Raw genomic sequence first — 25,128 nt, 5'->3', positions numbered from 1 at the left:
AGTTCATGTTGTCTTAAAGCAAGGTTATATAAGTATAGAAACAGAATAAAAATTTGAAAGTTTAAAATTAAGTTAGTATTTATTTCTAACAATTTTCCATAATGAGCGACTCAGAAGTAAGTGGGGCAAGGAAAAACTCCCTGAGAAGAAAACTTCCCTAGGAAGAACTCTTCAGAGGAAACCAGACTCAGAACGGGAACCCATCCTCAACTGGATGATAATAGACAGTAAATAATGTCCATAATAATAATAATAACAGCTTGTAGTTGAGTGGAATTATGCAACCAAGAACTCCTGAGGAACTAATGTGTCAGTGCTATTTCCTTCCTGCCAAGTCTTCAAATGATTGCTAATGAAGACCCGATCATAAAGCTGACTGACGCAACAGTAGCTCAAAGACTCTGTGACAGTCTCCAAGCAGCCTTTATCCACAGCAGTCCCATGAGTCACAGGCTGTCCATGCAGATCTATGCCCAGCAGAGTGCACCCCAGATGAAGAGGCTCTAACTAGGGATAGGGGGTCAGGATTGATGAACATCCTCAGTTCTTTGTGGCATGGATTCAACAAGATGGATAAATTCTTTTGTCCATGCTGAAATGACTGCATCATGCAATCTTATTTTTTATCACATCCCAAAGGAGTTCTTTGGATTCAGATCTGGTGACTGGGAAGGTCACTGCAAATCACTGACTTCATGGTTATAAAATCAGTTTGAGGAACTTTTGCTTTGTAACGTGGTGCATTATCATGCTGGAATTAGTCATTAGATGGCTATTAAGCTATTAAGATGGCCATGAAGTTATATACTTGTAAAATTATCTATTGCAAAATTGTGTCCATGAAGTTATATAATGGTCATTAGCAATACTCAAATAGTCAAGTTGTGATTCATTCCAGTGATTAATTTATTGATATTAAAAGCCCAAAGTGTGCCAAGAAAACCTTTACTCCACCTCCTCCAGCCTACACTGTTGAAACATGCAGGTTGGGTCTATGGAGTCATGGTGTTGGTGCCAAGTTTAAATCGAGAAATTGAAAGATCATGCAACTTTTTTTGGACAATAGGTTATCTGTATTATTGTTACCTTTATCAAACTTTTTTGGTCTCTGGCAATAATAGTGATTAAATTGTAATAAGCAGTGTACTAGGCAGGTACTAATAAGCAGGTACTAATAAGCAGTGTACAGTGTACTCCTCTTCATTTCTCCCTGTATACTGACTCAACACTTATCCGAACTACCTCGGGTCACGGGGAGCCTGTGCCTATCTCGGGCGTCATCGGGCATCAAGGCAGGGCACCCATCGCAGGGCACACACACTCTCATTCTCATTCCACACACTACGGACAATTTTCCAGAGATGACAATCAACCTACCATGCACCGGAGTACCCAGAGGAAGCCCCCGTGGCACGGGGGGAACACACACAAGGCGGAGGCGGGAATCGAACCCCCAACCTTGGAGGTGTGAGGCGAACGTGCTAACCTCTAAGCCACCGTGCCCCCTGTATACTGACTCTCTTGGGGAAGTTATTTTCTCACATGGGTTTTCTTACCACTGCTATGCTGATGATACACAACTTATCTTCTCTTTCCCACCCTCAGATACCACAGCTTCTGATCGGATCTCAGCATGTCTGGCAGAAATATCATCATGGAAGACTGCTCAATCCTAGCAAAACTGAAATGCTGTTAATCCCAGGTGATTCTTCCCCAGGTCATGACCTTGCTATATCTCTGCACAACGATCTGATCTCCCCTTCAGCCACAGCTTGCAACCTTGGGGTAAACATGGACAATCAACTGTCCTTTTCCTCTCATGTTGCTAATGTGACTCGCTCATGTCAGTTTCTGCTCTACAACATTAGAAGGATTCGGCCATTTCTGTCCACACAGGCTGCTCGGGTATTTGTTCAGTCTCTTGTCATCTCAAGACTACATTACTGCAACACACTGCTGGCAGGTCTACCTATGAATGCAATCCGTCCTCTGCAAATGATCCAAAATGCAGCTGCACAGCTTGTTTTCAACCTGCCAGAGTTCTCGCATACCACCCCACTGCTGCGATCCCTCCACTGGCTTCCGGTAACTGCACGCATCAGATTCAAAACACTGATGCTGGCCTACAAAGCCAAACACGGACCAGCTCCCTCTTACCTAAAAGCCCTCATCACCCCTCGCACTGCACCCCGCACCCTCCGATCTACCAGCACTGCTCGACTGGTCCCACCATCTCTCAGGGTAAGAGGCAAGTATACTACAAGACTCTTCTCTGTTCTGGCACCAAGGTGGTGGAATGAACTTCCCCTAGAGGTCCGGACAGCTGAGTCCACTGGCTATTTTCAAGCGGCGGTTGAAGACCTACTTATTCAGGAAACACTTCAACTAGCACTTCTTTCCCTATCTTCTGCATTTATTAAAAAAAAACCTTTTTAAACTTTTTTTATTGTAACTTTGAACAATGTTTTAATCTCATGGTATCTTAAGTATGTAACCTAGTGAGCCAGCATTAATGTATCCAATGATAGAGATTTAAGCACTTATGTACGTCGCTCTGAATAAGGGCATCTGCCAAATGCTATAAATGTAGTGTACAGTGACTAGCAGTGTAACCCCAGAACATTTTCTTCCGCATGTTGTGTTTTTCAGTCAGCTGAGAAATAATGTATTGCCATGTAAATGCTTAATGAAGAAAAACAAGACCCTATAGCTAGGAGCTATCTTTGTAGTTCTTATCATGGAACATGTCATACTCTATCTTATAGCTGTGCTCCTTGGTTCTGTTAACAGACACTGCATTGCTTTGTGGTTGGTGCATCAGTCATACTCTAATCTTCTTCCAAGCCCATAATGGTAGTGTATGTGTGTGTGTATTTCAACCCCACACACTCTGTGTTGTATTTCTGGCTAGGCCATGTCTATATCATGTTTACTGGATGTTGTCCAGGCTTCACTCTGCTTGTCCTGAGTGTCCCTGATAAAAACACACAGTCGGATGCCTTCCTGCTCCCCACCCAGCAAATCTGCCACAGGTCCCGAAGACCATGCTACTGTCTAAGAGAGGCTGTTTTCTAATGAACTCATCAAGGACACTTCTAGCCCATATCACCCTCAAGTGCCCCGGGACATCTGCTGCTGTTTTTCACATCCTGATTAATCCACCCAGTCATGCTACGCTCATATGCCACTGCTCTTTTACAGTAATATTTATAATATAGTAAACTTTAACTCTAGTGATATTTACATAGGTGTATTAGCTGAAAGTGTTAAGTAAAAATGAAAAAGTACAGGATAAAATAAAAGATGAACATAAATATACAGTTCAATTTAGCAAATAAGCATAAGAAAATGAAATGTATAAAAAAGAATATAAAATAAAAATAATTAAAAAAATAATAACAATTAATGCTATGCATCAATACCAAAACAGAAAATGTCTTATATATATTCTGCAACAACTAGAGAATTATAATAGATATACTCACTGCTCCTGAATCAATAACTTGAAAATGGGAAGCACCTGAAATTTTATAATGTGTGATCCATTACTACAGACAGTTTGTTGGGAACAGTGATTATTAACTGGTGTTAACCTTAGTAGCTAAGCTAATAAATAATTTACAATTAGACATGTAAGGAAAAGAGTAATGTCACTGATCTCCTCTGTTCAGTGTTTGACTCATTGTTAGGTTTGATTGATCCATCAGCTTCCCTAATCCACTTCATTCTTCCCCGAATTTACCAACATGCCCAAATGCGCATTTATTATCCACATCCATTCGCTTGCCTTTCTGTGCTGAAATCAAATGCTGGTGTACCTCTGAAATCCAGCAAGAAGGATTAATAAATAAATATGCTGCATGTGGCTGAGGGCACGCATTCTGCACTGAAATAATCACTCTCATACAATCTGTTGTGATTTATAGCCCTTTTTGTGTGTGAGAGAGAGAGAGCGAGAGAACTAAAGACTACTGGCATTTTAAAATCAGTACACTTTTCCCATGCTTAAGCATTGATGTTTATGGTGAATTAAAAGGAAAAGCCTTGCTGTTGTTGGACAGCAAGGCTTAGCAAGTGCACTGTTGGGTTGCAGGATATAGGCCAAATATTTGTATGCCATATAGGATTTTTCCCTGCTCAATAGTCACTGATTTTTACTGTTGAATGTATGAGTTCTGGCTAGCACAGACGATCAAAAAACATTGTATTTAATAATTTTCTAATTATCATCACCACATTTAAAAGACCAAAAAAGAGAGCCATTTTTTACTGATGTTAAATATAGTTGAGTGATGTTACGTAAACACAGTCCCCTCCAAAGGTATTTGAACTACATACTCAGACTAGCTTGGCCGATCTAAAAGCTTCCACTTTGTTGTGTTTTGGCTTATTTTATTCCTGCATGATTTCTCTGCAATTCCTGCATATTTCTCTGGAAAACCGGCAAACAGAATATTTCTGTAGATCTAAATTCTAAATTTAATCCTAAAAGTCTAAATTCATTCTGCTGCTATAATCATCAGTTACATCATCAATGAAGATAGGTGTTCCAGAAGCAGACATGCACGTCCAAGCCATGACTCAAACTCCAGTGTGCTCGGCCCATGAACTGTTGTTTTATTCCCCCACAAATATCAAATAAACTGCTGGTTGTTAGTACACCAGTTTTTTCTTTTTCAGGGCATTCCAAGTTGTTGTACTGGCTATGCCCAATGCTTGTGTAATAGCTCTGATTGATTTGCCCTTTTTCTCAGCTTCAAAAAAGGCTTTCCTTTTTCCCATAGACTGCTCTCTGGTCTTCATATTGGTTTATCCTTAAATATTGTCTTTTAAAAAACAAAGCCAGTGTTCACAGGGGAAACTCAGGGCTAAAACCAATAGTAGACATTCAGAGCTATTTATTGTATAAACAATTAATCTAACAGAGCACATCTTAGTCAAAAGAAGTCACTGTCAGTCATACTGTATGTCTCAATATGTTTGATCTCTTGAAACATGGGGTTCTATGTTCTAAGGTATTTTACACAGCTAGTTTTAAATATCAGCAAATGAAAGCCAATGTTCATCTTTTAATCTCAAATCCATGTCTTTTTTGTAAAAAAAAAAAAAAAAATACGTCAAATATATATTGATAGATATTAATCTATATCAACTATTATAAAATAACCTTCATTTACTGTGATAGAAAACGAAGGAATTATAGGAGTACAAAGAAGAGCATGAGAGATGTGGAAAGGGGGCATGGCTTCCACTGGGTATTCGTTGATTATTCCATATTAGTATGTTTGATTGGTTCCTATTTATTTATTTAAAAGGAAATGTCTGTTCCTATTTCAGCTATAACACACATACATACAGGCTTAAATTGCAGAGCTATAAGGATGGCAGTTCTGGCAGTATAATATAATATGGGTAAACATTCCTGGATATTATGCCAGTGTAATATTGTGTAAAGATGATTACACCATAACTTATAACCCCGATGCCTTTAGCATTGTCTTCAACATGAATGTCAGGGCACTTTTACTGCAGTCTAATAGCTCTTAACTGACATTTTTGACATTTAGAATGGCAGACTTGTCCAATTGTTTAATCTCACAGTTACATTTAAAAAGTGTGTTTGTGTTTGTGTGTGTGTCATAGTGTACCAGCTACAGCAGGAGGCACCCAGACCAAAGAGAATAACATGTCCACAGGAGGTCAGTAAAGTTGCATGCCATTATACTTTGCTACGAGTGATCATCGTAAATCATTTCTGTGTGAAATCCTACCTGAGCTTATAATCCGTAAATAACTTGTGTTCCCCATTAAATACTTCATACTTATGCCCTTACTGTATATATGATCTAGAGTCACTCAATAACTGTAATGATATAGTGGATGTTACCGGATAGAATCAATATTAGTGGTTACTGTGCACCCGGCCTGTCATTTGAAGCCTTTACTGAGTATAAACTGGATTTGTAGAGACTTGCCTGTGCAAGATGAGATTTAGGAAAGTGGACTGGGTGATATAAACCTGTTTGTCTTCACCAGTTCAGTTTGTCTCTTTCTGTGTCTGCTTTTTTTTTTTTTTTAGATCAAGAGCAGGCCCAAGCACTATGGTCGAGAGTGAGTGTATCATTTTATTATTTTCACTTTTCCAGTTTGGCATGCAGAGCGCTGATGAGACATGTCGGCTATAAGTGGAATCCAATGAGAGAGAGAGAGAGAGTTAGTTTTTTTTTTTTACTTTTTACAATACTTTATTTGCACAAGTCACACACAAAAATCAGAATGACTCAATAAATAAGTTAAATAAATAGATAAATAAATAAATATAAACAAATTTCAATAAATTAGGGTAAAGACAACAGTTATGAAGAGTTATCTCTAAAGTAAAAAAAATCTAACAAATACCCTTCAGTAACAGAGCACAGAGCATTGTTATAACACCATAGTTATAATAATTCTAATCTTAATTTTAATTCTATCATACTAAATAGATGATAATAAATACTGATACTAAATCTATCATAATTTTAATCATTTAGAACTCTTGAAACCTGGAGAAAATCCTTTTAGCATCATAGTCAGTATTCCGTGCTATCTTGGGGTTTTTTTTTTCGGCTCAGGTATATTGCCATTTTTGCCTGACCAAAGATAAAATTGATCAGCTGGCACCTGAACCTGCTTCTCCTGACATATTACAAAGGATAAAACACTGAAAAGTACAATCAACATTAAAAGACCTTAAAATGCTCCATAAAAACTCAAACAATGACTGTAACATGGAGCAGTGAATAAAAGCAAAACAGTTAAATACAGTTAAATAAATAATAAAAACAGTTTCTCTCTGTGAACAGAATGGACAATCATGTGCAACTTCAGGGTTAAAATGGAAATAAAAGAGTTCACAGAGATAATGCCATGTAAAATCCTCCATTGGAGGTCAGCAGCTTTTTTGTTTAACGGTGGTTTGTACAGTGCACTCCACTCTGGTTTAATATCATCATTAAAACTAAGTACACTTCTCCATTGGGTGTCTACCCTCCCACTCAGGTTTTTCTTATTTAAAACCTAAACACAAGCTCTGTAGAGCAGCTTCCCCGACACTGTCCAAAAGTCCATCTCCCCCTCACCCTGGCACTCCAAGAGGGGACCTTTACACTCCTCAAGGTCAGGAGCGATGTTCAGCTGGGGAAAGGGTCCCTCTTCTACAGGACCAGTCTCTGTATACTGATGGTCCATCATCTGATCATGCTCCTGTGATGTTAGGGAGAACCTCCAGCGGTGTAAGAGTTGATTGACAGCACGCAGGGACCGCAGACCGCGCTGCCAGGTCTTCTACCTTTGACCGGTCGATGTTCACAAGCTCTCGGAGTGTCACAATGCCTGCGGAGATAAGAGTCGTGGACAGTGCAGGGACGGTCACACTGGAGATGCCCATGTGCCCACCATAAACAAGAGGCTCCTCCTGCAGCCAGTATAATGGTCCACTGTCTTTGTTCTGCTTTGTAAAAAAGTTCCAGATTTTAAACAGTCCACGATAAAACAACAGTAATCCAGAAATGTCCAGTGTTTTGGTGTCCGTTAAAAACAAAGTCCTATCCAGCCTCAGACCACCAACTGTGCATAGTAATCCACTGGCTTCTGCTATCCAAATCTTTAGGTCCAGTGAGGAGTCTCTGGAGGAACTAAAGGCGGAAAGCTGCGGTTCTACTGGTTAGCTGGACCAACCCCTGCCCTCTTTCCTCCTTGGGCAGATGGAGAACGCTCTGAGGAATCTAGTATAGACCATCCCAGAATAAATACACAAGCAGTTTTGGTGGCAGATCCACGTATGCCAGCTTGTGCCAGAGGGACAACGCGGCGAGGTTGTTGATGACTAGCGAACGTCCTCTGAAGGACATCCTTGGGATCAGCCACATCCACCTGCTCAGTCTGCCCTTTACATTCTCTACAGTGATCTCCCAATTTTTATTTAAAAACTCATTATTTTCAAGATAGACACCCAAGCACTTAAAACTACCTCTTTTCCACAATAAACCTCCTAGAAGTGTAGGCTGCCCACCTCCCCAATCCCCAACTAAAATGGCTTCACTTTTTGCCCAGTTGACCTTGGCAGAGGATTAAAAACTGAAAATCATTTAAAATATCAGTTAAAACATTCACATCTTTCTGAGAGGCAAAAATTACTACCAGGTCATCCGCATACACTGAAAGACATAGTGAAGCATTGCTGTGTGGAATATTAAAACCAGAAAGATTTGATCTCAGTCTATTTAAAAGCGCTTCAATTGCTAGTGAATACAGCATGCCTTACAACAGCCTTGTCGTATACCTCTGTACTCTTTAAAAGGGGCACATAAACCACCGTTAACCTTCAGTACACTCACAATTTAACTGTACAACACTTTAATCATGGCTATAAAACCTGGGTTGAACCCGAAGGTTTCCAGCACCTTTCACAAGTATTCATGTTCAACCCGGTCAAATGCCTTTTCCTGATCTAGAAAAATCAGTCCAGTCCAAAATGTCACGAATCAAATATACGTTATCAAACATGGACCCATCAGACACACAGTATGTCTGGTCCTGGTTAATGAGCGGCTCCATTACCTTAGTCAGTCATGAGGCTAATACATTTGAGAGTGCACAGTAGTGACACTGGGTCCTAGTTATTCAGGTCTGTCAGGTCTCCTTTTTTGGCAGTAGGGCCAGGACAGCCCAACTGCAGCTCAAAGGGAGTCTACCTCTCCTCTCCTTAAGATGTCCAGTACTTTCTGCCCTTTAACTGCCAAGAAAGTCTTGTAAAACTCAACAGGGAGACCGTCTGTTTCATTCTCCATGCCCTGGAGAGCCTTGTGAAGCTCCTCCAGCGTCAGCTCTTTGTCTACCTCCCTGGCCGGTTCCTCTCAGAGCTTTGGCAGGATCAGGAGGAAGTTCTCCTCCACCATCTGTGCCCCTGACTACTTACTGCTGTATAGCTTTGAGTAGAAGCTTACTGTCTGCTGGGAATTTTAGTGGGCTCCATTGAGAGATCCCCTGATTCTGTTTGCAGAGCATGTACAAATCTTTTCTGTCCATTCTTTTGCTCTAAACTGAAAAAGTACTTGGAAGGAGCATCCTTCTCAGTCGCGCTTTTAAAGCGTGAGCGGACCAGCACTCCCTGCTGATTTTTGCAAGGCTTCAATATGTCCTCGATCTCCTGTGGCCTCCAAACGCTGGAGTTCCACTATTTCTATCTCTTCTATCTATGTCTCTTGTGATGTTAAGAGTGTACTGTTGACACCAAAATTTTATTTATGTTTTAGTCACATCCCACCACTGCGGTAATGAGCTAAAAGCTGCTTTCTCAGATTTAAAACAATTCCATAAAAGACTTTCTAAAATTAATTTTCCCTTAAAAGTGCTGTGTTAAAATGCCAGTAGGTACTCTTAGGCTTTACAACCTTTTTAATTATAGTACATTGTACCATACTGTGATCAGAGATACCTACTGGAACAATACAACACTTTGTAAAAAAAAAACACCAGCTGATGCTCAAAACCATAAAAACAATCTAATCTTGCCATGTAGAGTGTGTTGTCTATGTCGTGTACTGTGTACTGGCCCAGGTGTACTGTCTCTTTGTCTTCTCTATATATCAAGTTCTCTATATATCACTTAACTTGCGGGCCTCCATCATCTCCCAAAGAAGCTTATGGGAAGCCACATGATGTTCTGCATGGTTCCGATATAAAATATCTGTTGTACAGTTAAAATCTCCACCTAAAATTCAAATATCAGCAGTGTTGCAGTCAGCAATCATATTGTTAAGTTTATCTAAAAAAACATCCTCTCCACTGCATTGGTGGGAGCGTACATACAGATAAAAAATAAAACTTCATTCTTATAAAAAATTTTCACATTTAAAAGCCTCCTTGTATCTAAGAACAAGTAATAAAATTGCGAGCAAACAGCAAGGTGACACCACAACACTGTGTTGTGTTATGATTTAAAATGACCAAACCATCCCATCGCTGCGGGTTTCCTGTAGCATGGCAACATCAGTATGCTTTTGCTTTAAAAGTTCATATAACTTAATTCTCTTACTGTACTCTCTTGCATTGATATTCAAGCTCGTAATGTGAATCCCACTCATTATAAAATTTAGATAAAATAAACAGAGGGTAAAAACCTCTCCAACATAAAACACACTAGACATTATATGAGTCATCATTGAGGTTTTCTCGATTCACCTAATTTTAGTTATCAGTTTCTTCAACCTAAAGATTTCAAATTTAATAAAAGCTCTGCACTCCTGTGCCTGCCTCTGTCAGTGCAGGCAGCTCCAGCACTGCACCAGAATCCACTGAGCAGGGCTTATCTGGGTCCGGTTCAACCGAGCAAGGCTTTACCTGGGCTGGATTAGCCAAGCAAGGCTTTTCTCAGTCCAGCTCAGTCACGTAGCGCTTTTCTAGGGTTTTTGTAACTCCAGTGGACTGCTGGGCTGTAGGCTAAGTTTGGGGCTCACTCTCCTTTAGCTCTAGTGGAGTAGCAGTTCCGGGACCCTTAACAGCCTGCTCAGAAACACCGGGGTCACCGGGGTCTGCCTCTCAGGACAGGCCCAAACAAGATGCCCCATTTTACCACAGTGAAGGCATTTCATGTCTGTATCTGAAGATACAAAGATGCTACAATCAAAACCATTGATGTTGAATTTAAACAGCATTTTGTCTTAAAAACCATAAAAGCCACTCTCCTAAAAGACACTAGGTGTTTAACATGTGGGGACTTAAAGCCAAGGGGGATTTTCTTAATGGGGGAAAATACTAACCCATACCTAGAAAGCTCTTTGGTTATTATCTCGTCAAGAATAAAAAGAGGGACATTAGACAGCATAACCTTTTTAAGTGGGGAACTGACAGGAGAAACCAAGTTAAGTCCGTTGTTTACTACAATGCCTTGACGGTACTTTTTCTACATCGTTCAAAAAAATATCGTACTGTTCATACGGGAGGCAGAGACAACGTTCTCGTCCCCCACCACGTTACCGACCGCTAAAACACACCCGAGTCAAACTTTCACACTGTTTGGTGTTCGGAGACGCTATGCGCTTCTACCATGCTGCTCACACACACGTGTATATACACACACACACACACACACACACAAGCACGCGCCTACACTCACAGAGAGAGAGACAGAAAGAAAGACTGACAGACAGGCAGACAGAGAGAGAGAGAGAAAGACAGACAGATAAACAGAGTGAGAGAGAGACAGAAAGACAGACAGACAGACAGAGAGAGAGAGTGAGACAGAGAGAGAGAGAGTGAGAGAGAGACAGACAGACAGAAAGAGAGAGAAAGAGAGAGAGCAGGGGCTAATGAAGATACTATGATTTTAGTATTATTAGATATAATAATATACATATTATATATTTTTTGACCATACATTATTTTGGCATGCAATTGAAACACAAGGTTCTATTGAATATGTTGTATTCAATATTGAATATGTTCTTATGAATAATTTTTTTTGGTAAGATTGTTGTTATAAGTGCTAAGAATCAGGAGACTGCAAAGAGCCTGAGAAAGAAAGTGAAAGTTCAGTGACTACTAATGATAGAATGACAAAGCCAAGAGAAGGCCAGTTCAAACTAAAAATGTCTAATCACACTCAATAGATTGCATCTCAACCACAAATAGTTTCAGTACACACCAGTTCTGTGAGGTGGATGACTCTCATGCATGAAAAACCACAACCCAATACAAATCAACCTGCTTCATGCCACGTCTGCTTCATTTTCACTATCACATCAACCTCAAGCAGATCACAAACTTTCAGTTTCTGCTGTTGTATGTTGTGAGTTTCAGTGCAATGACCCTTGAATGTGAATGTGAAGAATGTGACCCTTGGGTAAGCTTTTGTTGCAGAACACAGTAAAGTTACTCATTACTTAACAGGGGAAACCTGAATAAACACAAATGTATGCTGTGTATTCTGTTCTAGCGTTTTATTGTTTATCTGTTGTTTTTCATTCAGCACTTCAAGGTAATCTGAGCCGTGCGTAAGCATCAGATTCATCCGTTGATTCGAAAATTTTGACTACTTGCCAATGTTCACACAGGAGGTGGGAATACTTGTAGCACAAGGAGTGGGATTTGTCGGAATATGACTGAGGAATGTCTGAATTTATTAATGAAACACGTGTGTAGTGAGTGCGTGTATAAGGAAGTGTGATCGAGTTTGTGGGGGTTCTTGGTGCAGGTTCCATGGGCTGATCTCTAGAGAGCAGGCAGATGAGCTTCTGGGTGGATCTGAGGGGGCTTACCTCATCAGAGAGAGCCAGCGGCAGCCTGGAACATTTACACTTGCATTGAGGTTTGTGCTCCCAGATACACACCCTTAAACAGATGTACACAAAGATATTTTCATTAAGATCTATACTAAGCATACTATACACACCCACATACACAATATATTCCTAAATAGTTCATAGAAGCATTTACACAAGAAATGTAACTCTTTACTACATCCAATAATTCTGCAAAAATAAGATCATATTATTCTTGTTACTGTGTGTTTAAATTGTGTGTGTGCGTGTGTGTGTACACATAAAGAAGACTAATGTACTAATGTAATCTTGTATTTGTTCAACCTCAAATTATATCATTAGATTAACATTACGTTGAGCCGATGCCTTTATCCAGAGCAACTTTTAGAACTTCTTTGGAGCCTCTGAAAAGAAAAAAAAAACATGCACATTCTGAGGCTAACTGACCAGGTCATCATTTTATTTCAGTTTGGATCATACAAATGATGTGAGACCAACTATCTTTAGACTTGTGATCAGAAAAGTATATATTCATAGTCATAAGAGATCGTATAAGCGTATTTTTCATGATTATCATAGTCATAGAAAGAATGTTTTAAAAAACATCATTGGGGAAAAAAAACTTCAGACACCATACATTAACTTCAGTACTTTACTGTAAAGTTGTTGCCAGTTACAGCTTTGAGATGTCGACAGTATGAAGTCATTAAGTCTTCAATTCCAAGGTTAGCCTCTTATACTAGCAGTTATAAAATCCTCCATAAATTTTCAATGGGATGCGAGTCAGAAGATTGGCAGAGCCATGCAAGAATTTCCCCGAGTTATTTTAGCTGCATGCTTCTGTCTATGGCTGAATCCCAGCCGTGCTGATATTCAGTGTAACGCACTTATCTTGTGCAATATTTCTTAAATATAATATCCAAAGAAAAATTTAATAAAATGTATTAAGAGCTTATACAAAATTTTTGTTTATTTTTTTGTTTTATTTAATTGTTTTTGTGTTTATTTATGTATTTTTTTATTATTATTATTATTTATTTATTTATTTTACTTTTAAAAGAATTCTTTTTTCCCCTTATGCTCTCTCTTTATTTATTTATTTATTTATTTATTTATTTATTTATATGCGCTAAGTAAAATGATGCACTGTGTGTCAATTTGAAATGGGATATATGCACTGAAAATATATTTAAATAAGTTTATATTTTACTATAAAAGCTTAGATAAAGTTTCTGATTCTGATTATTTCTCCTCAGTGTATATGATGATGTAATGTGAATTAAAAATCTTTTTCACAGTGAAACAGAGAGAATGTTTTACCAAAGAGTTTTATCCCGTCTTAGATGAGTGCTACAGTACAAAGTAGTTCTGTTTCAATGCAGTTCTTGAGCACGCTATACAAAATGTGTCTTTTATGTGACTGTACTGTATGTTGACACAGTAACTGCACTTAGACTTCCATCTTACCTGTAGCAGTTTTCAGCTTTTTTCAATACAGAAAAACAAAATGTCTCTATAGGAGATTTTTTAATCTTAACAAATTCATCCACCCCTTTTCTTCCTCTCTGTCTCTTAGGTTTGGAGGCCAGACTTTAAACTACAGGCTCTTTCACGATGGCAAGCACTTTGTGGGAGAGAAGCATTTCGAGTCAGTGCATGACCTGGTCACTGATGGCCTCATAACTCTCTACATCGAGACCAAAGCAGCCGAGTACATTGCCAAGATGACCACTAACCCCATCTACCAGCATGTGGGCTATACGGCATTACTGAGGGACAAGATGAGCCAGCGCCTGAGCCGAGCTCGATCGGAGTCCAAGAAAGTCACCTTTCAACAGAATGACAAGGTGAGAAGCTTCATTGCATGCACAGTCAGCTCCAAAATTATTGGCACCCTTAGAAAAAATTGAGTGAAAAGGTTATGAAAAGAATGTGATTAATTACTAGTGTAGTTCTGCTGTGACGATTGTTATTCTACAGGAGAACAAACCTTTATGCTGAAAGAGGGGGGGTGAATAATTATGTTTTTGATGGAGTGTCCCAGATGGCAGGATATTCTTGTTCCTTATGAGCAGCTCTGATGGAAGATAATGGTTGCAAATCTGCCACTGTCTCAATCATCTCTCTAACTGCAGTCTCTCAGACAGACCTGTAGCCAGTTGAGTGTGAACAAACTTCAAACTGTCAGTCTTGCACCGTTTTCTTTATGAATATTTAAACAGACACTTTACATATGATATGAAAGTGAAAGCTTTTACTTTAGTGCCAATTGTTTACGCACATTTAGTCCCGACATTACAATCACAGAAATTACTGTATAAAATAAACAGTACAAAACTGCTTTCCACTAAAAGAAATTATTATTGTTATTTCCAATAATTGAGTTGATACTCCTAAAATTTGTTTGCATATATTGGAAATGTTGTTTAAAAATAAAATATTTTAAAATGTATATATTTTATGCAACTATAATAATAATAATAACAATAACAACAACAATAATTATTATTGTTGCTGTTATTGTTATTATTATTATTATTGTTATTATTATTATTATTATTATTATTATGTATTTTATATAGCTTATATTTGAAGTTTTTTTTTTGCTTGAATGTAATGTGGCACACATAAAAAATAAAAATAAAGTGTCTCTGGTCAGATGAGACCCAAATTGGGCTTTTTTTTTTCCAGGCACATAAACAGCTTATTTAGTAAAAAAAAAAAAAAGAAAGATGACGGCATGCAAGGAAAAGCTTTCAAGCTTGTATGGATTTTGGCATTGATGTGTAATATATGTGATAGCCTGCAAATAATTCTTTCCCAAATTACTTCTGAAAGCTGATTTCAACAAATTCTAGGGTGTGTTTGCTAATAACAGTGTTACACTTTGATTTGTTGACTGTATACTTCTAGTGACCACTAGAGGGCAAGAAAAGGCACCTGACTTCTTAGCATCAATGCACAGTGTTTGTAGATAAGAACTGAACCTGATCCTACTTTTCTCTCAATCAAATCAATATCTCTGCTAATAATTTTAGATTTAAGAATCCAAACCTTTAATTGTAAAAGAAATCGCACAGTTTCTCATAATGTATAGATATATTTTATGGAATGATATTCAAATATTACACTCAATATATAAAGGTGTGTAATAACACTTTGTAATTTATTGGAGCCATAGAGTTTGTCTTGTTCTAAATTGTAAACGTTCTGAACACATGTTCATTAAAATTGTCATTAGTTTCCTTACTCAGTCGGAATTCGTGACCTTTTAAGGTTTGTATTAAACTCATTCAGTTCAAATGACCAATGAAATACTACTAATAACTTCAAGTCACTAATAAATATTAGTTCGTTAATAATGAGTTGTATCACTGTAACAAATTAAAAATTATTCTGAAATTATACCTTTAAAAATCTGGGTTCCATGAGTATACTTCACCGTGTCATGAAGCGGAGAAACGGAAACAAATGCATTTATGGTTTTATTAAAACAAAATAACAGACAAGCAATGATGTCCAGTAAACATGAAGCAGGCTGTGGACAAAACATTAGGAATCATACTGTATGACCAAAGAGTAGGTAATGCAGTATGTATGCCCAGTATGTATGTACAGTAGTGTAACTGGAGGTCTTATGATAGGCTTGCTGCCTGTAGAACTTTGAGAACTATTGATCTAAACCTTTTGCTTTATAGTGCTAGATGTGGAGATGGTATTGTATTATGTGGAGCTGTTAATAAACTCTTTATTAGAGCATTGGATGGGATTCAGGCCATTGTGGGTTGTCTGCTATTTTGTTACTCAGATTTAAATATTGCATGATTTGTTACTCATTTTCACTTTGATGTTTTATTGAGAGAGAGAGAGAGAGAGAGAGAGAGAGAGAGAGAGAGAGAACAAACGAACTAGGCTGCATCATTTGAACAGCTCTTCTGAGAGGACATGCTTCCTGTACATGATTGGCTACTTCAGAATAAAGTACACTTTCTCCCTGGAGGAGCTCATCACCAGTAAACAAAACAGACATAAACAACACTAGTCCACATCTTGTTTCAAAAGTAGGACAAAAATGAACTGCAGTTTCTGAAGGGTCAGTTACAAGTACTTGGAGGCACATGTGCACTTCCTGGCCATTTTAACAGTAACACTTGTACACCTGTCGTGCATGCAATTATTCAACCAGCCAATCACATGGCAGCAATGCAGTGCATGCAGTAATGCAGAAGTCAAGAGATGCAGTTACTGTTGACATCAAATATCAATATATAAAATCCAAGGGACTGTTTTTGCATCATTCATATTAAACTCTAGAGACTGTTGTGGGTGAAAATAGTCAAAAACACTGACATTTTTTCCCCCCATTCACATATTTGAGGTGAAAATTGACTGAAGCTCTTGTTATTTTATATGTTGCACTGTTGCCACATGATCAGCTGATTGGATGAGTCCATGAAGGTGCAGATGTACAGGTTACCGTTAAAGTAATGCAAAAACAAGTAAATGTTCTTGTTTAGGTTATCTAATGGTGTTGCATTTAAAAAGTGATCTTATTTGAAATATTAAAAAAGAGCTTTGTTGCATCCTCTGGCTATGAGAGATGAGAAATTCAAATGAAATTCTTCCCTTCTGAATTGCGGCAAGGCCATTATTAATTTCTGTGAGTTTGCTGTTTACCCAACACTTTAATCTCCTCACACAGAACATGCACAGCTCAAGAGCATTTCCTTAAGCCTGATGAATAAAACATTTCTCCTCTTGCCCAGATTCTTTGAGTAAAGAGGCAAAAAGAGAAGAAATGGAATCCAAATGCAAGTGCTGTGATTGTAGAACATGGGAACTTGAAAACATGGAGTTAGAGACTACAGTGTACCTAGTATACAACATGGTATCAGTGGTTATCTCCAGGGTGTCCAAAAGTTATCATACATCTGGGAAAACACTTTTTTTTAACAATGCATGATTGTCATTTCTTTGTAAACATACATGGATTCATCTCCTTCAACTTTGATTCTACAAGCTTCTTGATGCAGGGAATGATTTCAGTATGCTCCTCTTTTGTCAAAGGCCTTCTTAAAGGCTATCACAATATATATATATATATATATATATATATATATATATATATATATATATATATATATATATAATATAAACTAAGTATGTGTTCATTAACATATGAACATATTGTATGCTTGACATTTTAGGACTCAAGACATGAAGTAAATATCATGCTGTCTTTTAAAATGTAGGCAGGAATTAGAACTGGTCTGCATTTTAATTGGGGGAGATTTAAATGGATTATTGAGGAACCCCAGTAACATCATTAACCCATAATTACTCAAAATCTGTCTGTCTGTGTCATTACCAAACATATATGTGAAAGGTACTGTACACTTAACATAAGGCCTTAACAGTTGCAGCTTAAAATATGATTTACAAGTTATAATTCCATATATAACTAGATTTGTAAAGTTCGTCGCGACAAACTTTGATGTTGGCTTCGACAATGCAAGTATTCACAAAGCCCGGTGCTTTTTGGAGGCGAGTGGACATAAGGGTCAGTGTTACTTTTGGAAGCAAGTAAACAGAAAGCTAGGGTGCCAAAACATTTGGAGGTAAGTGGAGACGAGCATGTGACATCATCAGAATACCCGTGAGGTAGTTCTGAGTGCTTTGATATATGACGTGTCAATGTTGTAAAAAGTTTTTTGATTTTGCATATTTTGGGGGCGGGGCTGCGGGACAACCGGAAGGCCAGTCGGTACACCAATTACCTTGCCGAGTTATAAACCTCCAAAGTTTATAATGGGAGTCTATGGGGAAAAAGGCCACTTTGAGACCCAGTACCGGAAGTACCAGAACTCGGATTGCTTAGAAAAGTAATGGCAACAAACTTCAGACCAGGTTCTACAACAGATCCAAATTTGGTGCATGTGGCTCGAAAGCCCTAGGAGGAGTTACTCTTGATAAATTTTTGTCTAAGCTTAAATAGGAAAACAGAATGATTAGATTAGATGATTAGATTAGATTAGATAATAAATAATTAGATTTTTTGTAACTGGTCAGAATGTACAGTAAATTAGGAGATATTTGAAATTTATATTATAAACACACATGGTATTTATAGTAGAAGGAATATGCATTTAGAATTCAAGATATTATGATCTTATTGTAGTAAGTTGCATATAATTACATCTAATAAAATAGCATGTTTTAAATAAATGCATATTTGTATATGTCAAGCAGTTGCCATAGTAACTGGATCTAACAGTGTGACAGTGATTCATGAAACAATGCACAGTTGAAGTGCTTTATGATCTAAAAATAAGTAAACTCACTGAATAGAAGACCGTGAAGAGATGGAGCTGCAATGATCCAAAACCCTGAGGTGATGATTAGTCAGGTTCAGTACCTAAAAAATGTGTATTTTATGCAAGAGGCTGTATTAAATAACTGCTAGTAACATTAAACAGTTATTTAAATCACTGGTTCTTAACAAGCGGGCCATGGACTGGTGTCGATGAGTCATTTGGTACCGGCTCGCACAGAAAGAATAAGTCATTTATTTTATTTTTGTTTTACTGACAATCACAATCTGAAAAACGTTTTTTTTTTTGTTTGTTTGTTTTTTTTTTTTTTTTTTTAAACTGATTCTGTTTTTTATAACATCTATCTGTTCCTCTTGATGTTTTTGGAGAGCTACTTTGCAAAGGAGAAAAGGCCCAATGATGAGACAGAAGGAGGGCCTACGACTGCCCGGAATAAGAAAGGTTCTTTTAAATGTAGCTGTCAGGATTCCTTAAAATATGGGTTTAAATATTTCTTACTTAATAAAATAGGCTGAGACAATGAAGCCTTCAAAACATGGAGCATGTGCTTCGGCACATGGAGACCTAGCATCCTGCATTAAAAGACAAGCATTTGGAGTTTTTTTTAAAGAAACAAAATGTGAACTAGAAGGACAGAAGCAATTAATGAAGGAAACTACATCAACAAATGTGAATATTTTGTAATAATTATGTATATTAGGACCGCTGGCACCTACATGGCACCTAAATGAGAGATGAAATAACTTGGACAGTAATAATGTTTTATATACGTTATATACTTTGTTATAACCATTCGCCAGCTTGCTAGACAACATCAGCAATGTTGATTACACTAAAAGATCTAAGTAGCTGGTTTGCTAATTCAGCATTAGCATTTATTTTTTTACTATCTTGATCATACCAGCTATCAGTGACTAACACATAAACACTCAGACAGTCCTGCACACGGAAAGAAAGTACAACCTTTATCTCTCTGAGGTTATATAATACATGCTATCTTTTTCCTCTGACTAGCTCTACCTGCCCAGTCACCTGTTTGGCTTTCAGAGAACTTCACATGCTTGTCCACATGGCCTTGTTATGGTCCAAGTGATGTCTGGCAAATTTCAACTAATTTCAAACAAGATGTGGTGGATTAAATGAAGCCCTCTACATTTCTGGGTGACTGATTAATTACCTGCAGTGGTAGATGAACGATTTCACAGAACTCACAAGAAGGTCTGGTTAAATAGTATATCAGCCTTAAATGACAGATTTATGGTCCACGGAGATGAAAAACTACGAAAAACCCTCATGTGGACATTTTTCATTTCTTAATTTAACGTAGTATTTGTAGTAACCAGTGAAATAAATCTTAGACTTATATATTATTATTTACAGTAATAGCTTGTATAATAGGTGTATGGTATCTTTAAGCATTTTACTATTTGTACAGACTCTTACATATAAAAAGGCACTGATTTCTGAGATACACTGATACTATACTGTAACACTGCTGAGCCTGTTATGTGTATCTCTGTGGCGCATACTGTACATAGAAACACTTGTGTATTTTTATTTTTCCCACAATGCCCTGGTTTTCTTCATGTACTCAGCTGCTGTGTTTTGTCCCTGTGTCGTGACTAGAGAGAATGGAGCAATCACTGAAAAGGGACCAGTCCCCTTTGTCCCTCACTGTCATACCACTTCTTTTCTCAGCGTTCATTAAGCGACAAGAAGCCACTTGCCCAAGGACAGCAAGTGTAACTCTTGTCTTTTTTTTTGCTTTAAAGCCCATTTATACTGAACTCATATCACAGGCACTTTTTAGTCATTTCACTAAACAGATATTTAGACCTGGAGACACAGTGGCACAGTGATGCCTCACAGCTCCAGGGTTCAAACCTAATTCTGGCCATCGGACGCATATATAATGAGAAGAGTGCTGAACCTGTGCGAACACCACAGACAAAAGTAGTAACCAAAAAGAAGTTGTTATATATCCTGTGAAAGTCCTATAACTTGTATAAGACTCAAAACAAACCAATACTTCCCCTTGAAGGTAGCTATGATGTACAACAGGAGAAAATGTGACCCACATTCTAGATATTCCACCATCCTACAGTAGGGAACCAAAAAAAAATGGCAAAACAAAAAAAAAAGTTTGTTCATTGTCATCATGTTTTTAGATGAATTCTGATGCAACTTTAGCTGGCCCAGCTTCCACTGTCCCCTGCATATGTCAACAATGCAGGCTGTAGTTGTAGATTATTATTAATACTACTTTTCGATTAGTTTTTCAGTCTATAATAGAACTTTGTGATCTCTACTTCTACATAAAACCATAAAAATATTTTTCCCAAAATATATAGAAATATATAAAATATGTTTATTCTATCCTAACCTATGCTTTCTTCCTGTAGAGTGTGAGGTAAATAAGAAGCCAGATTTTTAACATAGTAAATGTCATGCTTTAAGGGTTTTTTTTTTTTTGCCATAGCGAAACAGGTATAAGCCGAAACAGATCCTGTGTGTAAACCAACTGTCAAATTCTTTGCAAGTCACACACACCCTTGTTGACACTGTAGAGAAGTCATCTTGTCTCCAGCACTTGGTGTTTTTGGGTTGTCTGTCTTTCTGTATGTCTGTGTGTTTGTATGTCTGAGATAATTGTTAGTTTGAAGTGTCAAGAAAAAAATTATGAATATTTGTAGTAAATAAATGGGGTTATCGTTGTAACCAGCAGATGAACTGATTCGATTTTGGAATGGAGCAAAACAGTATCATGGTTAATTGTCTAAAATTTTACTTTAATTGCCTCCTCCATGTTAATGTTCAGAAACTCAAGGCCCATTTTTATTGCTAGATACGATTGTTGCCATCAGCCTGGTGACATGTTGGTCCAAGTGTCTGTGTCCGTGCATCTGTTCAAGACTCAGACATTGGTCTGACAGTTCAAGAGCATGTGTTTGAATGTTTTTAGGGTTTACATGGAATTATTATAATAACCAGCAGATGAACCGATTAGATTTTAGAATTCATCCAAATGGGATAAAAGTTACAACAAAGTCAAATGCCTAAAATATTTTTTCTTCAATAGCTTTTTTCTGTTTGTCATACAAGGATGTTAGAAGCATGGATGTTGTCACTAGCACAATATCTCAAGAATGAGTGGTTGAATGCAGGATGGATTTATATGGAAATCATTCTAACCTGCAAATGAACTGATTAGATTTTGGAATGGACCTAAATTGGGTTAAGGTCACATCAATGTCAAATGTCCTCGAGGTCGAAGGTTTTTCCTCAGTAGCTTCTTTCATGTTTAAAATCAATTTTATGGGGATCTCTAGCAATCAAGTTAAGAACAAGAACATCTAGACTTGTATTTGGTAGTAGAGACATCCTTGAATGGTGAATGTTCATCCAAAACACAGGTATTAACCAGATGAAATATAAATGAATAGGGATAAGCTAGAGTATGGTATATGTAGCATAAAATGTCCACAGTTCCTGCATGAGTTGAACTTATCTCTGTTTGCTGCAGTGCTGATTTCCTGATTCAGAGCTTTACTGTGCGCTGTGTAGGTGGTGCCACCTGTTGTGCCCCCCAAGCTGTAGCTCTCAGGCCAGACCAGAAAGGTCTCTACAGCCAGCTTTTTCCCCCAACAGTGCTACGCTAGTAATGTGCTTATCTTTTCTATTTGTTTATACCCGTATAGAAGAATGCCCCCCCTTTAACATTTCTGACATTTCTGTTTATCTTTGTTAAGAATCACTGTGCTAAGATCAGCAACCGTGTCCAGAAGTGGCTTATGAAGCTTCACTTGAAAGTAAAAAAATGCGCGTGTTGTATTGTCAGAGCACATTTTTATGTTTGCAACAGAGTACTGTTAATATTAAAGCCATTATTGCCACTATATATTGTGGTAACATTGTGTTGTGTGTATAAAAGGGTACATTGAAAACCGCAGCAACAACCATTTTAAAATGCACATCTGCTCATGTCATCTCTGCTTTCTAGAGAAATTGTGAATGAGCAATTGTTACATGTTTGCATATTTGTATATTTAATATAAATTCGATTCATTCTGGTAAACTACTTTATGTTGTGTGAGATATCACCAAGTCTGGCGTCTTGTTTGTGGCTCTCTGGGATTCTGTGTTTGAGGCTTACATTCTGCTGCTGGCCGTGGAAATGGTTTCCTGTGTACTGTGTACTGTGTATAGTGTACTGTGATTACATCTGTTATCTGTTATCTTGAGCAGATAGTCTGGATGGCTGGGTATGTGTGAGTAGAGAATGATAAGCAACAGTGGCTTATTGAGGAAGAAAGAAAGAGCTCAGCACTATGACTTTCTAGAACTGAGATAATCTTCAGTGATTATCAAAAAAATGGCTGTTGTTGGATTAAAAGTGTGGCTTTTGGTTTTCCGTGCTCTGAAAGACCGGAATGGTCAGTGTATTAAGCAAACAGAGAGGAAACACATACAGTAGACAGAAGCACAGTGCTCAACACAACACAATTGATCCTGCAATTGAAAGCTACTTACTGTATCCATGCTAAGCTCTTCTGCCTCCCCCTATCTTCTTCTCTATCCTTCCTAAACTACTCTCTTCCCTCCCTCTGTCGGTGCCCTTCTTTGGCAGTGCTGGATGACTCCTATTGTGTTAGGCACACTCTGGCCCCTCAGACAGACCTCCTCCCTCTTACTGTCTCAATCCTTGCCATGGAGTTCATTCAGCTCAGTTTGTCCTCGAAGCCAAAGCAGGCATATCCTCCATACTCCTTACTACCAACTTGTCTATCTCCACATCTTCTTCCTCAGAGGAGATGCAGGCTCATTGGGAGCCAACAGGGAGTGACCTGGCTCCTCTTCGAGCTAGAAATCAGGAACGGAAGCGTCAGGAATTGCTGGCTCTAGCACTTGGGCTAAGGCTAGGGGTTAAAAACACACTGTTCTGGAAGCCAATAAAACTCTTGGCTTGTCCACAGATCTCTAACTCACCACTGGGCAGATGCAGCGCTCTGAAGGACGGGTCCGAGAAGCAGTGCAACTACGACAAGTTGCATAATTTTAAGGTAAGCACTAAGGAAATACACGGTTGTAACTTTAATATTAACGCTGCATGGCTTTATACTGTGGATACTACAAATGGGTTAGCTATACCTGTGGTCAGTGAATTATTGTGTCCTCTACTACACCTAATTGATGAACTAATGAACAGCAGTAGTGATGAGAATTGATTTCCATTAGAACAGGAAGAAGGGATATTCTGCTGAAAAGTCTGTAATTTGCTGTCATTTTTAAATTGTACGTTTTAGCAACACTTACTATTTGTAAACCAACTTATTTCATGCTGCCTGCTAGCAAATAGGATATCATGTGCTATTCTTGACACTCCCTTATATAGTACATACACTGTGTTTAAACATAGTCATCATAATGACGCTCAATGTATTATAATTGTGCTGTAATAATACATCATTAGTTCATACTGTACATAAATGTTGTTTTTTGGCTTGTACGTCTTGCATCTTTTTTCCTTTTTTTAAATTGACATCAGATTCTCAGAACATGGTTTCAGTTCCTTGAATCAATGTCACATGTAAAAGAAATAATAACTTTGCACCCAAATGTTAACATTTATTAAGCAGACAGAATATGCAAAAGTAGATGCTTTCATTTCAAATCTGAATTGGTACAGTAGCAGCAGCAGCAGGGAGCTTTGCATGTTCTCCTCGTGTCCTCATGGGATTACTCAGTGTTCTCTGGGTGTTCTACCAATTATAATAATCACAGCAGTAGGCAAATTGGCCTTATTAAATGTCCCCATATCTGTGTGACTATAATTTTAATAATTTTTATATATTTATAAAATTATAATATATAGCCATATAATTTAAATCAATAGTGATGTCTTGCTATGGCCATTTAAATTACTAAAAACTAAACAACCTTTTTGTATATTTTTCTATAATAACGTGAAAGTATGTGAAACATCTTTTGTTGTCTTTTGCATAGGTACACACATTCAGAGGCCCGCACTGGTGTGAATACTGTGCCAACTTCATGTGGGGTCTCATTGCTCAGGGTGTACGCTGCTCAGGTAACACAGTCATCTACATACCACACAGTACCAAATGAAATGCTTTTAAAACCAGAACAGATGTGTCTGTCAAGTACAGATAAATCATTTATATCAAAATGTTGTCAAGGGAGTAGAATAAGAAGCTCTGAAGTCTTGTTCTGTTAACTGTTGCAGCTTGCCTCAGTCCACTGACTCAAACCTGTGCAGAAACAGTAGGCAAGTCTCATGCTAATCAAAGCTGTAACCATGCCATTGCAATGCGGCTCTATCGCATTCTTGACTGACACCTGGTTTGGACCAGTTCCTCTTATGGTTTACTTGGAACTATTTATAGTGGCATGCACACTGTGTGTCCAAGACAGGCGTGGGAGCAACACACCCATGTGTCGCACAGAAACAGAACTGTATCCATACACAATAAAAA

At 38.0% G+C, this 25,128-nt stretch overlaps 1 protein-coding gene across 1 annotated transcript in view; it reads left to right on the top strand.

Moving 5' to 3' along the window:
• The window catches only part of chn2 (chimerin 2), a 46,405-nt gene that overhangs the window by 16,215 nt on the left and 5,062 nt on the right, over positions 1-25,128 (top strand). Inside the window, exons 3-8 of the mRNA XM_060870490.1 lie at positions 5,644-5,699; positions 6,080-6,111; positions 12,236-12,349; positions 13,879-14,149; positions 23,608-23,694; positions 24,638-24,722. Coding sequence (XP_060726473.1) covers positions 5,644-5,699; positions 6,080-6,111; positions 12,236-12,349; positions 13,879-14,149; positions 23,608-23,694; positions 24,638-24,722 — 645 coding nt within the window. The remainder of the gene's footprint in view (positions 1-5,643; positions 5,700-6,079; positions 6,112-12,235; positions 12,350-13,878; positions 14,150-23,607; positions 23,695-24,637; positions 24,723-25,128) is intronic.

Source organism: Tachysurus vachellii, chromosome 5 (assembly GCF_030014155.1).
Source record: "Tachysurus vachellii isolate PV-2020 chromosome 5, HZAU_Pvac_v1, whole genome shotgun sequence".
In the NCBI taxonomy this organism is placed as follows: domain Eukaryota; kingdom Metazoa; phylum Chordata; class Actinopteri; order Siluriformes; family Bagridae; genus Tachysurus; species Tachysurus vachellii.
This window is presented reverse-complemented; position numbering and strand designations above follow the sequence as displayed.